Source organism: Dendrobium catenatum, unplaced genomic scaffold, assembly GCF_001605985.2.
Source record: "Dendrobium catenatum unplaced genomic scaffold, ASM160598v2 original_scaffold_61322, whole genome shotgun sequence".
NCBI classification, from domain to species: Eukaryota; Viridiplantae; Streptophyta; class Magnoliopsida; order Asparagales; family Orchidaceae; genus Dendrobium; species Dendrobium catenatum.
This window is the reverse complement of record NW_021379772.1, coordinates 1,381,998-1,397,252: the sequence shown is the minus strand read 5'-3', so window position 1 is coordinate 1,397,252 and position 15,255 is coordinate 1,381,998. Positions and strand designations below refer to the sequence as shown.

Genomic DNA, 15,255 nt, shown 5'->3' with positions numbered 1-15,255 from the left:
GAAATTAGAGAAATATGACACTTAGAGACAAAACTAGCCACACTTGAATAGTCGAGGAACACTAATGAAATTTTAACCTTTTAGTATTAGCCGATGCTAAAAAATTGATTTACCCTTGCATGTTGACTAGTAATGAGCTTTTTGTAGCATCCCAATTGCTTATGGTTTTTCTGGTCTTACATATTCTTTGCCACTCACCTCTAGCCTAGAATTTAAAAGCTTTGGCTCTAATACAAAAATTGAATTGTAATGCTCCTTGGACTAGATTAGTGTCCAAGTCCTTCCATGTGGATCTCCATAATGTTCTTGGATACTATAGCAAAGGTGCATCTCCCACTTACCACCAAATGAAGTTGAGGGATAGATTTCTAAATAATAAAATATCACGATATTGCCCACAATAGTTTGAATGTTCATACCAAATGGATCTTCAAAGTTAGGAGAAAAGGGGCCAAAAAGACAAACTAGGGAAGGTTAACATAATCCTAGACGAAAACAAGCAATCTTGAGACTTAATACGAAAATATTTAATTAAATTGAAAGAGCAATCCCAAACTTGGGCCAATGTTTTGATAGACAAAACTCATATTTTCCTTCTAATGGAGTTTTCTGACTATTCTTTGATTCCTTCTAGCAGTTACTTTTGATTCCACATTATCCAGCAATTGACGCCATTTTCTTCCTGATTTTGTGAAGAGCATAACAATTGCAATTTAATTCCTTCCATATATTGAGCAGACAAATTAAAAGATAAGAAAAATAAATAATAAAACTGGCGACTGGATATAGACCGATGACTGGAGAGGGCTTTAAGGTCTGTGGCTGGGATGGAATTAGAGTGACAGGGAGAACTTCGACTTATATTACTGTAGCAAGCACCAAACTTGCACCGTACGTTTTGATAGGAAAGAAAAGGGGGAAGAATAGATTTATTCAATCAAAAACTCTATCAATAATAGAGCACTCCTTATTCCGCAATTATAGAAGTTACACAGTGACCACTAAATTGAAAAAAAAAATTATCAGGAATGGATGATAATGCATAGAAATAACTCTTATCCCTAAATTCAAGTCACTAATCAAAAATTTAAAGCACGAATAGTGGAACCTACTATTTCAATACAAGTAAATTACATAAAAAGGAAAGCAACTAAACCTCATAAATATTAGAGATTGACCCTAATTTTTAGGAAGGGATAAATATCACTTAAATATACAGCAAATATTCAAATAATAATTTAGCCAAACATCTATTTCTGGTGAGCCCAAGCTTAGGAGCTACTCCTTGATGCATCAAACTCTATGCTCAAGTTAAAAAGTGTTCTTCAGTCATAGCACATTGAGTTGATTGGTTTACCTTGGAGTAGGAGAGATCTTGGAGACCATATTCAGGCTACTTTGCACTAGTTAAAAATCAACAACTTCGCAAGTGGTCTCCTCGGCACACTCTATCACCCAACAAATCAAGACCAAAAACAACTTTTCTTCAGGAGCAGTTATTCCAGTTGACTTATCACAAATTCACAATAGATATGATAGTCACAGGTTGTTGCAGAACTCTATTTTCCATCTCTCCACCTCATGTGCACGGTTTGCAATTATTCTTTAAGCATACTTCTGGCTACAGGTTGTTGTCCTCTGTTTCCGATGATGTATAGTGCAAGGTCTTATTCATTAGTCATTCTAATTCGTTGAGATTATTCGTTCTGGAGTTTGGTTCCACATTTTTATGTAGCAACTCTGGGTTCAGTGGTTTCACCAGTTTATCTTTGCTTCAGAGCAGCTTCCTTTGCCGCTCTCTGATTAGTGGTGTTAAACGCTATACTTTTCTGAGGCTAATATGCTTGATTTTTCCGTGCAGGGCGGGCAAAGCTATACCAGCTGTGTTGTTGCCAGTTTATATGGTACATTGCAGAGCTATTCCTTCAATGAACTTCAATGAGCTATTCCAAGTAAGTGCATTACAGAGTACATTTTCAATAAAGTAGGCTAATGATTTATTTTCTCCAAAATTAAGGGAAAAAAAAACTGGAAACCTCATTTTGCACTCGGAAAAGGTACTAACAGCCGTATGAAATTTTTTTATGGTTGTGGACTCAGAATTATACTTGAAAACTATCATTCTATCAGAAAAATTAGGAAAACATCAAATTTGAGCATATGACAAGTTTGGGGTTGTGATTTTCTTAAGATCCAAAATCAAATTGCAGCCATGGACTCCACTCTGACCAAACCTCTCATTAAAAAGAATATCAAAAGTGAAGAGGCTCCATTTTTCCGGATTACCCAAATGGAAGAACACAAGATTCTGAACCCATGCTCTAATCAGCCTTCTGCTAAACCGCAAACTGAACAGAAAAAAAAAAAAGAGTACAAGACTAGAAAGTGGGGAAGAGAAAAGTATCATCTGTTTAATCAAGCCTAAAAGGTAGAGAGCGTCGCATAATAGATTGACAAACTTAAGAAAACTAAGTTATATGCATGAGTTGGAAAAATTCACTAGCATTATGACCAGGAGCTTATGCAAACTGTTCTTGATGATAGTTCAATAATTTATTGATTATAGCTTAGTTATTTTAATTTACTAGACTATATGAGCACGTGAAACACGATTTATGAAGCTCGATAGATTTAAAATAGAAGTCATAATAGGCTAGCTTGATTATTTATGTTGACAAACATGTATGTAGTTCACAAGTAGCCAAACGTGAGCTTGATAGAATACTCTTTAGCCATTTAGCTAGCAACGTTTTTAATGAATCAACTTATGTTTGTACAATGCTTGTTTTTTTCATACGTTCTATAAAAACATATTAATAGAAAAGCATGCAGGTTAAGAAAACTAATAGCATGTTTAGTTTCATTGTATGTAATATTTCATCAAATACAGCATTTTTAAAAAAGATCCTAGCAATTAGATTAGGTCAACCCTTATGAAAAAAACTATAAAAAATTTTATATTCCGTCATGATGTTATCTAATTAATCACTTAGTCAAGCTCAATTTGACAATTAGCTAAGCTCAATAAAGGCTAGACTCAACCCAAAGCTCAATAATAAATTAATATACTTGAATATTCTTTTGATTGTTGAATTATGTTCGAGCATAGCTGAGCTAGAAAATCCTTAACAAGTTTGAGGGAGAAGTGTTCCAATAACCTCAACTTCTTTACACCTAGTATTACATGCAACATTCAATCTGGACTCTAGGAGTTATAGTACTACATATATTAGCTATAAATGACATTTTAAACGGCCAAGGGCTTAAGATTAGGGGAACAAAACATAAGTACATTGTCTTAAATTTCAATGGATGTGGACTAAATGAACAATCAATAATTATTGGGGGATCAATTAGGGACTGTATATTATAGGTTTAGATATATTAACTCTAATGTACAGAATAATAGAGATATAGAAAATGCTATGGAATTAATGTTGGGTAATGCAAATGAAGAAGGTACTCAAGGCATATGCTAAGGCTTTAAGGTAACGATAACGACGCTACATGTGAAAATAGCATCTATTTAGGACAAGATAGTAGAAAATAGCTTAGTTAGTTTGGAAATGTAAAAGTAAAGCAAAAATGCCACACTAGGTTGTTAAATACAAGCACTTCAAAGTTCATAGGAAGAAAAAAGGATGGACCAACAATAGCGTGGATAAAGTTGCGAATACAAATTTTCCTTATGAATAAAAACATGCACCACATCACTAAAGTGAATGAAAAAAGAATTACCAAGTAGTTTGGATAAGATCAATGATGACAATCATGATCATGAAATTCAACCTGATATGAATCCATGCTAAATAAATATATTCCACCATTCTTAGTATATATGTATGTTAAGGAATGATCCGGTTTGATGCCAGGTGAACTACTAACTACACGTTGCATTAACCAAACACATTGTTCTAAGATAATTATGAAGATAGTGTTGAAGGGTAATGCTTCAATTTAAGGCATTCCTAAAAACAACGTAAAAAACAGGATCAAAGTTATTTTAGATTATATAAAAAGGCTATTATATAAAATCTAATGAAAACTAATTCTTGACTTAGGTACATGGAGAACAAGTGCATCTAAGTCAAGGTATAAAATAACATACTAAAAAAGTGCATCCATCTCTTAAGTATTTGGACCATCATGTTTCAAAGCCTACCCTCCATCAATAGAAATGGTTCTAAAAGATCCATCACCAAATGCGGAGCCACTTAAGTGATTATCAGCCTTTATTGATCTGGTTCTCTTTGAAATTGGATGTGAACTGCTTACTGAGAATGAGACAGCTGTTGTAGTTGGCACTTCATCATCCTTCTCTGGCATGTTTAAGCTAGCTGAGCTGCAGAGAACAAACAGTTTTAGAAAAATGACAGTCAATTTAAATTCAGGAGCTTCTAACCAAAGGTCAATTGAATGATCTTGAACTCAAATAATGCTCTCAGCATTACAATTTAAATCATTCAAAATATGAGCAAAACATGAAAAGGTGGGTAAAGGTATTCAAAAAATGCACAAACTGATGTTAAAAACCCATATTACCCTATGAAGAAAGCATAAAAAAAGATAGTACAAATGCACGTTGCACTTTAAATGGAAATCATAACAAGGTAATGCTAAGTTGATATATGAATGTTAAAAGATCATTAAACTCAGATAACTTATGCTGAAAACCATGTACAAACTGATGTTGCAAAATTTAAATGGAAACCATAACAAGGTAACATTAAGTTAATATATATATGTTAGAAGACCATTAAACTCAAGTACCTGTATTCACCCTTGTTGTAAAGATGACTGTTTAGATCTTCCAGAACTTTATAGAAAAGCACCCCACGTAACTTGATTAATTCTGATCGAACATCTTGAAGAGCACCAACCTAAGAAGTTATCATCATATGAGTGTCGAGTAAGTTATCTTCACATGAGTGTCGTCTACATTACTAAGTCCAAGACAGGCAACACAAATATATGAGGATCCATGACAAGTTTTTAAATAAAAAATTAATTTAAAATCAAAATCAGGTACAGATATGTTTAGATGAATGTGCTCTGGGCATTAGTCAACAACCACTAATTTCAAAGATTGACTTGCTGTTGACAAGATATTATCTAATAGAAAACACAATTTTGAACATATAAAAACTGCCTTTCAACATTTCAGTAGCAAGCAAAAAAAGAAGTGATACAGCATTCCACCATTGGGGCAATGCACATCTTGATGCTATTTTGGAAATAGACAAAGAGGAACGCATAGAAATCATATCTTATAACAAGATGCTTCAGAAGAGATGCTGCCTCCATCGCACTAACATCACAGATTTGGAGAAATCATATCTTATAACAAGATGCTGCAGAAGTTTACAAATACATATTTTAAATATAATACTCTACAGCCCTAACCTTTGGAAAAAATAATGCCTCTGACCGTTCAAATTTTAGTTTATAACATCCGACAAGTTAAATGCTTTCCGTAGCAAGTCATTAAAAATCTAGAGATTAGACATTATTTGACAAATAATAAAAATCAAAAGTATCAAAGAAAATAAAAAATGTAGAATGTGTTCATGCTAAGGCTTCAATCAACACAGTTTACATTTTTCTGTAAGAATTTTTTCAAGGCTACTTTCTCAATCATAATTTCTATTATATCTTCCCAAAAATATTTTTATAACAACAACATCAAGTCTTTGTCCTACTACGTGGGGTCGGCTACATGAATCCTTTTTTGTCATTGTGTCATGTTAAAAGTCAAATTCTCCTTTAAATCTAATAAAGAAAGATCATTCTAATATTTTCTAACTAATTATTTTTAGGTCTACCTCTACCTTTCTTAACATAAGTCAAATCTAATACCTCAAATTTCCTAACCGGATCATCTGAAGGTCCTCGTTTAATGTGACCAAACCATCTAAGGTGACTCTCTCTAATATTATCTTCGACTGGAGCTACTACAACCTTTTCACATATATGCTCCTTTTGTATCATATCTCTAAGGGTAAAGCCACTCATCCACCTGAGCATCCTCATCTCTACAACACTTAAATTAGTTTTATGCTTCTCTTTTAATGGCCAACATCCGGCACCATAAAGCTTGCAGGTCTCACTACCATCTTATAGAATTTTTCTTTAAGTTAGAGAGGGACTTTCCTATCACACAACAAGCCCAATGCATTCCTCCACTTCAACCATCAAACTTGAATTTTGCTAATAATATCCCGATCTATTTCACTATCACTCTGAATAGATCCAAGATATCTAAAACATGTATAATAACTTGATCGCCCAAAGTCACAATCCCTTCACTAGGTCTATTGCTACTAAAATTACACTCCATATATTCAGTTTTAGATCTAATCAAGTGAAAACCTTTAGACTCTAAGGTTGACCTCATAATTCAAGTTTACCTTCAACTCCCTCTCTAGTCTTATCAACAAGAAGAATATCATCAGGAAAAAGCATACACCATGGTACATCATCTTGCAAATGTCTAGTGAGAATATCCATAACTAAAGCAAAAAAGATATGGGCTTAAGGCTGATCTTTGATGTAATCCAACTGAAATAGGAAAATACTTGGTTAAACCACCTTGTGTTTAAACACAAGTAACAGCTCTTGCAAACATATCTTTAATGATTTGAATATAAGCGTTATTAACTCCTTTCTTTTCAAGAACTCTCCATAGCAATTCTTTTGAAACTTTATCATATGTTTTCTCATAAATATCATATGTAGATCCTCTTTATTCTCTCTATATTTCTCCATCAAACCTCTCAATAAATGTATGGCTTCCATAGAAGACCTACCCGGCATAAATCCAACTTTATTTTGAGAAACATTAGTATCAAGCCGCAACATACGCTCCATAACTCACTCCCATAATTTTAAAGTATGACACATTAACTTAATTCCTCTATAATTTGCACAATCATGTGCATCACCTTTATTCTTAAAAATGAGAATTAACACACTCATTCTCCACTCATCTGGATTCTGGCATCTTTTAAGTATCAAAACAATGTTAAAAAGTTTAGTAAGCCAAGAAATTCCTTCATCTCCTAAGCATTTCCACACCTCTATTGGAATATCATCAGGTCCAATAGCTTTTCAACACTTTATTTTCTTTAAAGCCTCTCTAACTTCGATTCTACTAATACACCGATAAAAATAAAAATATTTATTTTTATTTAGGGTATTAAGATCACTAAAGTCAATCGTATTTTTACATTCTTCATTAAAAAATTTAGCAAAATATCTCATCCACCTTTGTTGAATATTATCTTTTAAGAAAAATACTTTTTAATCTTCATCTTTAACCCACTTCACAAGAACTAAATCCTTACTACTCATATCTCTTGGTTTAGCTAACTTATACATGTATATTTCTCCCTCCTTAGAATCTAATCTATTATATAAATCATTAAAAGCTAAGATCTTTGCATCGTAAATAGCTTTCTTAGATTCCTTACGAGTCTCTTTATAGTTTTCCCAATTATCAAAATAACTAATTTTTATAACAATTTTTTTTAATCATTTCTTACACAATTGGATTCCACCGCCAACTATTTTTACTATTAGGATCTTTTCCCTTTGAAACTCCAAGCACATATTTTGTAATATTTTTAATATCACTAACCACTTTTCCCCACATAATATTAACATCCTCATGCACAGACAAAATCTTAAGATCTAAAATCTTACTCTCAAAAAATTTTTTGTTAATATTATTTAAATGCCCACATCTAATCTTATAATATCGATTTATTTATTTTATTATTTTCTGACCCTTTATCTTAAAGTCCAAAACTAATAATCGATGCTGGGTATATCAATTTTCACTCGGAATAACTTTACAATCTAAACTATCTAATTTTATTATGAGAAAATAATCAATCTGCATTTTACTATATCTATTTTAATAAGTGAAAAGATGTTCATCTCTTTTCTTAAATAAAATATTAATTATTCATAAGCTAAAGAAAAATCTAATATGGTCTTACTACCTTCATTTGTCGTTCCAAATCTATGGCCACCAATGAATACTTTAAAATCATCTATCTCTCTACCAACATATCCATTTAAATCTCCTTCAATTGAATCTCTTTCTTCAAAAGGTATCTTTTGTATAAATTTTTCTTAAGTCATTCCAAAATTTTAATTTTGAAATCATATCCAAACCTTCTTGAGGAGCATAAGCACTTATAATATTAATAATATGAGCATCAACAATAATCTTTAAAGTTATAATTCTATCTCCAATTCTGTTAATTTTTATAACATTATCCTTCAAACTCTTATCTATAATCACAAATACATCATTTCTTGTACGACTCCTACCCGAATACCATAGTTTAAATCCTAAACTATCAATCTCTTTAGCCTTCTCCCCAACCCATTAGTTTCCTAAATACACATAATATTTATCTTCCTATGAATCATAATATCTATTAATTTCATTAAATTTCCTGTAAGGGAACCTATATTCCAAGTTTTTATCCTAATTTTAATTTCATAGACTAGCTTCATTGCCCACATCCGTCCTTGATGCTGGAACCCTTGCCTATTTAATAATGCACCCGGGCGTCGATGCAGCGGCCCTTGCACACTTGTCGTTGTATTCAGGTCCTACAGCGCATCGCTTCTAGGGGGCGCCCTAGCATCAATACAATTTTTTAAAGGATTCATGTCATGATTATTCGACAAGTTTTACGCTGGTTGTCAACTACCTAACACAACCCTCCACTTTTCTCACCCAAAAATATTTTTATTAAAGAAATTTTGTGAAAAACAAGGAAAGTTGTTCTACAGTTTTTTTCGTATAAATATACATTAATTAATATTGGCTATTTTTTCTACCACAACAAGAAATTAAGAAGTTGTTCCAAACAAAGCTTAAGTGAGCTAACTGTAAGAAGCCATTTGTTTAAAACAATGTTTATTATACCAAGAAAACTCTGTTAATTGTTAAAGTATCATTAAGTTTATATAGCAATGCAGGAACAGCATTTCACTATGTTGACAAAAGAGTTTTGAATACCAACTAAATCATTTAACCATTGGATCATAGCAACACAACAATTCATCCATAATTTAGAACTCTTATGAAAATTGGACATTGTATCTTGAATAATATTTTTAAATTTTATAAAGGCATCAAAACTGATTTTTAGGACTTGGGATTTATTTCTTAATGTTCTGTTGTTCGTGTGCTCCTTTATATTAAATGAAGTAATTAGCACTCACAAAGAGATTGACAAAGTACATCTCAAATGTGCGGGTCATGGTCATGAAATCAAGCAATTGCAACTGCAGTATACTGCATTCCACCACAAGCTTCTCGTGTATATAAAATATGTGTTGTCTAATTTTAAAAAAGTAAACCAGCAGAAAGCAATTAAAAAGGACCTCAAACAAATTTGAGCATTAATAAACAAGATCCTAAGTCATGACTAATAATACCAACCACTTGAAGACCTTCCCTCTCAAGCATCAATGATGACCGAACATGCAATTGAACAGCAGCATATAGTTGCTTTTCTGCAATAAGCTTCTCAATTCGAGAAGGAACCTGCCAAGATGTACATCTGTTAGCGTGTTTAAGCAGAAGTTATATGCATCTTGGCCTTCACCAAATGAGATAATTTTCTCATCAATCGTCTAATTTGAAATACCCATATCAATTTAGATTTCATTACCTAAGAGCTATTGAAAGCAACTATTGAATACTGCATATACTATAAACAGACTCAAAAATGAATTGCGAACACATAGAACCCTAATAAGTTTGAACCAACAGAATATGTCATAAACATAAATGAATTTACATACACATATAAGAACAAAAAATTTACATGGGATATGTGAATTATAATCATGCTAATTTTTTCCTAATTAGATTCTTTCATTTCCTATAAGGGATAGTGTAAATATTCTTTGTTCACTTGTCTCTTTCTTTATAGCAAATTCAAACATGCCTTTTAAATAGTAAGACGACCAAATGCTTTCAGAATAAAGCAACTTAAAATTATTCCTCCCTCATATAGTGTAATTAAGGTTTAATCACTACGAAGTGAATAATCAGTGACCTCAACTGCCTCAATGTTGTTGTTAATCCCAATAAGTTCCTCACTGTTGTCATTAATTGGGAATAAACTTTAAATACTCCAATAATCTAGAACCCAATAAACCTCGATAGAATGAACCACAACATCACTTCCAACCATCTTGGTAATCCTTAAATCTTCACTTTTATACAAAACGTCAAGCAAGAAAAGGAGAATAAAAATCCAAAAATGTAGAGAATGGAGCAGAAAAGAAAAAGAAATTGCCACCTAGCTTTATTTTTCATTATCTGATCCTTTGAGAGTTGTTGTAACATCATCCTCAATCTCCACTAGCAACAAAGTTGGAGTTCAAAAACAGCAGAAATACCACCATAGCCTGATCTACGAACCATCTCCAATGTCTTTAATAAGATTCAATGTTGGAACGCCAGTATCTATGCCTCTATCCAATTCCATTGTCAAAATTATTCGCTTTTGTACGGACGCTCAATCATACTACAATCTTCTGGTCCTTGACCGTCGCATTTTACGCCTACGCCAATTATAAGCTATCCAATGTGCATACGGTGTAGCTTTGAATATTATTAATACCACTATAGTACCCACAAGATTAATCCTCAATGTCCACTCCACATCAACGATCACCATAATCAAGGTCAGAATGGTATTCATAACTTTGCAGCCACATCATCTTCTTTTCCTTCTCCAACTTTTCCAAAACTGATTTCAATGTCAATATCAACATTAGGATACCCGTTTCAATCCATTCCTTCGCTTAAAAACAATGCTGAAAGGAGGGAAAATAGGGAAACGGAAAAGAACTTTATGAGGTAAAGTCAAGCGAAAAACATATTAACCCACATCCAGTAAAAGCTAGACTAACCCATGCCCATCTCAGGCCAAGTTAGCTAGGATCACAGCTGGTGTCAGCAGATTTCAAGCACGCATGAAGTTCACCTTAATCTTAAATTGAATCCAACTCAGATAAATCAATAAGGATAATAATTTTTCTTTCCTGTTCGCATCTTCAAAAAAAAAAAAAAGGAAAAAAAGGAGAAGAAAAAAAAAATATGAATGCCAGCATTGGCACATGTAGTGGATAAGTTGAGATTTGATGACAGAATCCACATAGGCATCTCTTGGAGAGATGGAGACCTCATTTAGCAAGACTTATGATCGGCCAATGAACACTAGAGTATGATACCAACCTCTGAATAAGGAGCATGCAAGTAACCTATAAAGTAAGAGTATCAAAACCCCTTAAAGGCGTTGCATAGCATAACCAAGAATAGACTTTGAACCAGTTCTTAAGAACTTTCATGACGACTCCATATCCCTCCACAAAAGTGTGTTGAGACTTGAGAGCAACAAATCTAAGCTCATCCTCAGCTCACAAAAAGTCAATGTCATATCAAGTACATTACTATATTCACTCTCAAAAGATCCCACACCAATAAAGACATGGAGCGTCTCATAGGACAAGATGATTTTACCTCCAAATGGCACCACTACATAACGGTTATGATTAGGACCTGTTGGCTGAGAAATTTTGTAGCAAAATAGTACCATTAAATTACAGTCACAAACAGAGTCCGAATGTTCCCCAAGGGATCTTGTCGCTTTAATTATGAATCATAATGTACACTTGATGGGACACAAACCCTGTATCAACTAAGGATTACTTATATTGTCTCTTTAGATAAATATTCATCCTCGGTCTAGAAGGTTCCCCTTGACAACGAAACTCATGATTGTCGTCATAGATCAATCGATTAGGTTGGGTCAACTATCTCTTCCAACTAAGTAGACCATAGTCCATGAGAACCCCAAATGACATAACCACGGGATTTTAATTGGATTTGTCATCATCCCCCACCATCCACTTTAATCAAAATATGGTAAATTTCCTTCAATCTTAAAACAAAAATCAATGCAACTATAAGCTAAATATTTAACGGCTATTAATTAGCCTTAATACAAAGTTTTCTCCCAACATCAGAAGAGATAATTAACCAAAGGAGCTTGCACCAACAAAGAATTTCAAACCATATCATAAAGTCCTCACAAAATGAGGGTGAAATATCTAGTTATTGTCTTATCTTCAATGTAATCTATCCACTAAAAGTTGAGATATAACACAAACTCTCTTAGAAGAGTCAGACTTCAGATCCCACACATCTCATATGTGTGTGTGTGTTTAAACAAAAGATTCAAAAAAAAGATAATTTGTATGGACATCATTGCTACAAATCTCATCACCAATAAAGTCACCTCGCAGAAAAGCCGTAAAAAAATTTTAAGTACACATGCACAATATTCCAATACAACGGGAAAAAAAATTAAAATAAGCATGTACATTGTTCCAAGAAATATTGTATATTTTTTGTGCAAGTAACAAAGGCCTATGCATACCCAAATTTAAGTACCTATGAGTGATGTTTCACCATAGTGAGAAATGCAAAAAAAATACCCGTACATGTTCCAACGTATCAGAGAAATCCTTGTGTATTTTTGCGTAGATATTGAAGGCCTGTATGCTTTTGTTAAGCAATGTGAGTATGGTGTCTAGACCTAGAACATGAATGCTATTTTAAGCGTGATGGGAAAAGACCTATTACTCGTCATAGATGCTCCTTATGCACAGGAGACACAAGGAGGCTAATAAAATTAACAGTGAAAGAACTAACAAGGAACAATTGAAAGAACCCCTTTTAGAGAAATGCAACTAAGATGAAAATAACAAGTGTGAATTTATGAAAATGGGAAGATAATGAACAACTAAAATGTCATGCAAGTTGAATAAAAAAGAACAAAATTGATGCATGCATATTTTAGTTTATTTTCGTTTTATTGTAATTTAAATGTTATTGTTGTTTTTTTAAGTTTTTTATGCTATCCAATGATGGAGAACATCCAATGATCATGAGTAGGTAGTGCTTGGGCATGGCAAGCCTTGGGTGTGCTAGCTTCTTGGGTTCTTTTAGTCTTTGGGCTGCTTGTTGCCTCTCGGGTTGGGCCTTGGCTGCTTTGGTTTTGCGCTGAAATTTTGGGAGCTACTTGGTTATAGCTCATTATTGCTTGAGCTAATGTTTAGCTCATTATTTGGAGGAGTGATTGCTCTATTTAGCTCATTAATTTAAAAAGGTACTCTTCCTTTTAGTTCATTATGTTGAGTTGGATCTCGTCTCTTCCCCTTCTTTGTGCCCCCTCGGTTTCTTCCAGGTGTTGTTTCACGTGGCTGGTTCTCCTCCCTTTGTTGGGTGCTGGTTTCGATCCCCTGTGCTGCCTTTTCGGTTTCTTCCCTGGTTGTTTTCCCATGGCTGCTTTACTCGGTTCTTGTGCTGCCTTTTTCGGGTGTTGTTCTATTTTGCTTGCTGGCCTTCCTCTTCCCCTTACCTGATTGGTTCGGTTTGAGGTAGAAATTGGTTGTTTGGCTCCCCATTTTTTCTTATAAATTAGATATGTATTTGTCATGAGGAGGTTGTTGATTAGCTTGAGAAAAGTCTCTTAAAACCTGAGGGTTTCTTCTCATTTCTTGGAAAAGCTTAAGAGCTTGTTCCAATTCTCTCTTCCTCCTCTCTATTTCGTCTTGGCTTCTAATTTCTTCTTCTCTACGCAAGTTCCACTCCACTTGTATCCTTCTTCTTGAGCTATTGGAGGCGTTTGTTGGCAGAATTTGATGACATTTGCTGGAGGAGTTTGATTGGACGTTGGACCTTATTGCTGTGGTGGACCCTTGATTTGCAAGCCCTAAGAACTTATCATATTTTACCTAATTTTTGTTGCATGTGAGGAAACCGCTTGCCGGTTGTTCTGAGGATAGTGTTTTTATTTTTAAATCTTATTTTGTTTGTTCGGCTTTAGTTTGTCTTGGTGTTTTGTGCGGATGTCAGTTTTTTCTAAATTGAATCGAGTTATGTTCTACTAGTCCTAGTGTTCTCCAATATTGGCTCTTTTGTCTAGTTTGCCCGCACCAAAAATATTGAACAATGAACTAAACACAAAACTTACAGAGGACTTAGCGAACTCACTTGCGAGCTAGAGGAAAACTTTCTTAATCTAACACTAAGAATCCAAAGAACTATGGACCAAATGATTTTGAATGGTGATATCTGCTAAGACCCATCCTAGTTATTGGAAAAGAAATTATGCATTGTGGGGCCCACCACGCTAAATACAATCATGCAAGGACAAAAAATTAGGATAGCTTATAACGTATGATAGATAATAGTTCGTGACATCCATAAATAGGTCTACAACATAGACTTGCAAGCGAACAAAATATAATATTTTGTTCATATCTCAATGACAATATTCGTGCAAACAATCAAAATCGAATAATTTAAAGTATTGCATGTGCTTCGTGAGGCAATCTTCAACTCAAATATAATGACTCCAAAGTCATCTAAGCACCATAAATAGCATGCACGTCCTCAAAAAGATGCATCAAATCATTTGCATGTGCTCTAATAAGTGTTGCTAATATCTAAATCAAAAGATAAAAATGCTACGCAAACTAAAAGCAAGATAAATTCAAATTTTCTCCCACTGCAAAAACTGTGCAACTCTTTTTGAAAAGGAAACCATTTTTGAAAATTTATAAACTCTCCCACAAGCATAAATTCAAGTTCTCAACATTGCACAATGCTCTAAAACGGATCATCTTGCCTATAGTGCAAAGTCATAATTCTTGTATTTCAAATTCAATCCTCCACCATATTCTAAAGACTAGATTGATAAGACTTGAATCTCATAAAAACTATTTGAATGGTGAGCCTAAAACTATAAAATATTTTATCTTTATATTTCCATAAGGCCTTCAATGCCTCTTCTAACAAGAATTTGCTTTTAAATAAAAACTCTCAATGACATATTTACAAAGTTCCATCACGAGCCCAATTCATAAACCCAATCATTTACATATAGGATAGAGTCGAGAAGGTTTGCAGTATAATAAGTTTCCAAGTGAATTCAAGCTATATGCAAAATCAAGGACTCCATCCAATAAAAGCAATCGAGCAGAGCTAACAAGATTCAAAGCAATCAAGTTCAAGTAAAATACCCCTATGATGGTCGAGGTTATCGTGCATCATAACCATAGAGATTTACTCCCAAAATAAAGCTCTCAAATTTCAATACAAACGCTTCAAACAAACTCTCATTGATGATGGCTTCATTGAAAGAAAATCTC

The 15,255-nt window shown here is 33.6% G+C and overlaps 1 protein-coding gene across 2 annotated transcripts in view; it reads right to left on the bottom strand.

Annotated features, from left to right (window-relative positions):
- Positions 1 to 15,255, bottom strand: part of LOC110112942 (exocyst complex component SEC8) — a 120,754-nt gene that overhangs the window by 90,422 nt on the left and 15,077 nt on the right. The window contains exons 5-7 of one of the 2 annotated variants that reach the window (XM_020845340.2): positions 9,464 to 9,568; positions 4,771 to 4,880; positions 4,163 to 4,342 (exon numbers count right to left, since the gene is read on the bottom strand). In XM_020845340.2, the coding sequence (XP_020700999.1) occupies positions 4,163 to 4,342; positions 4,771 to 4,880; positions 9,464 to 9,568 (395 nt within the window). The remainder of the gene's footprint in view (positions 1 to 4,162; positions 4,343 to 4,770; positions 4,881 to 9,463; positions 9,569 to 15,255) is intronic. The other variant, XM_020845341.2, reaches the window with a different exon arrangement.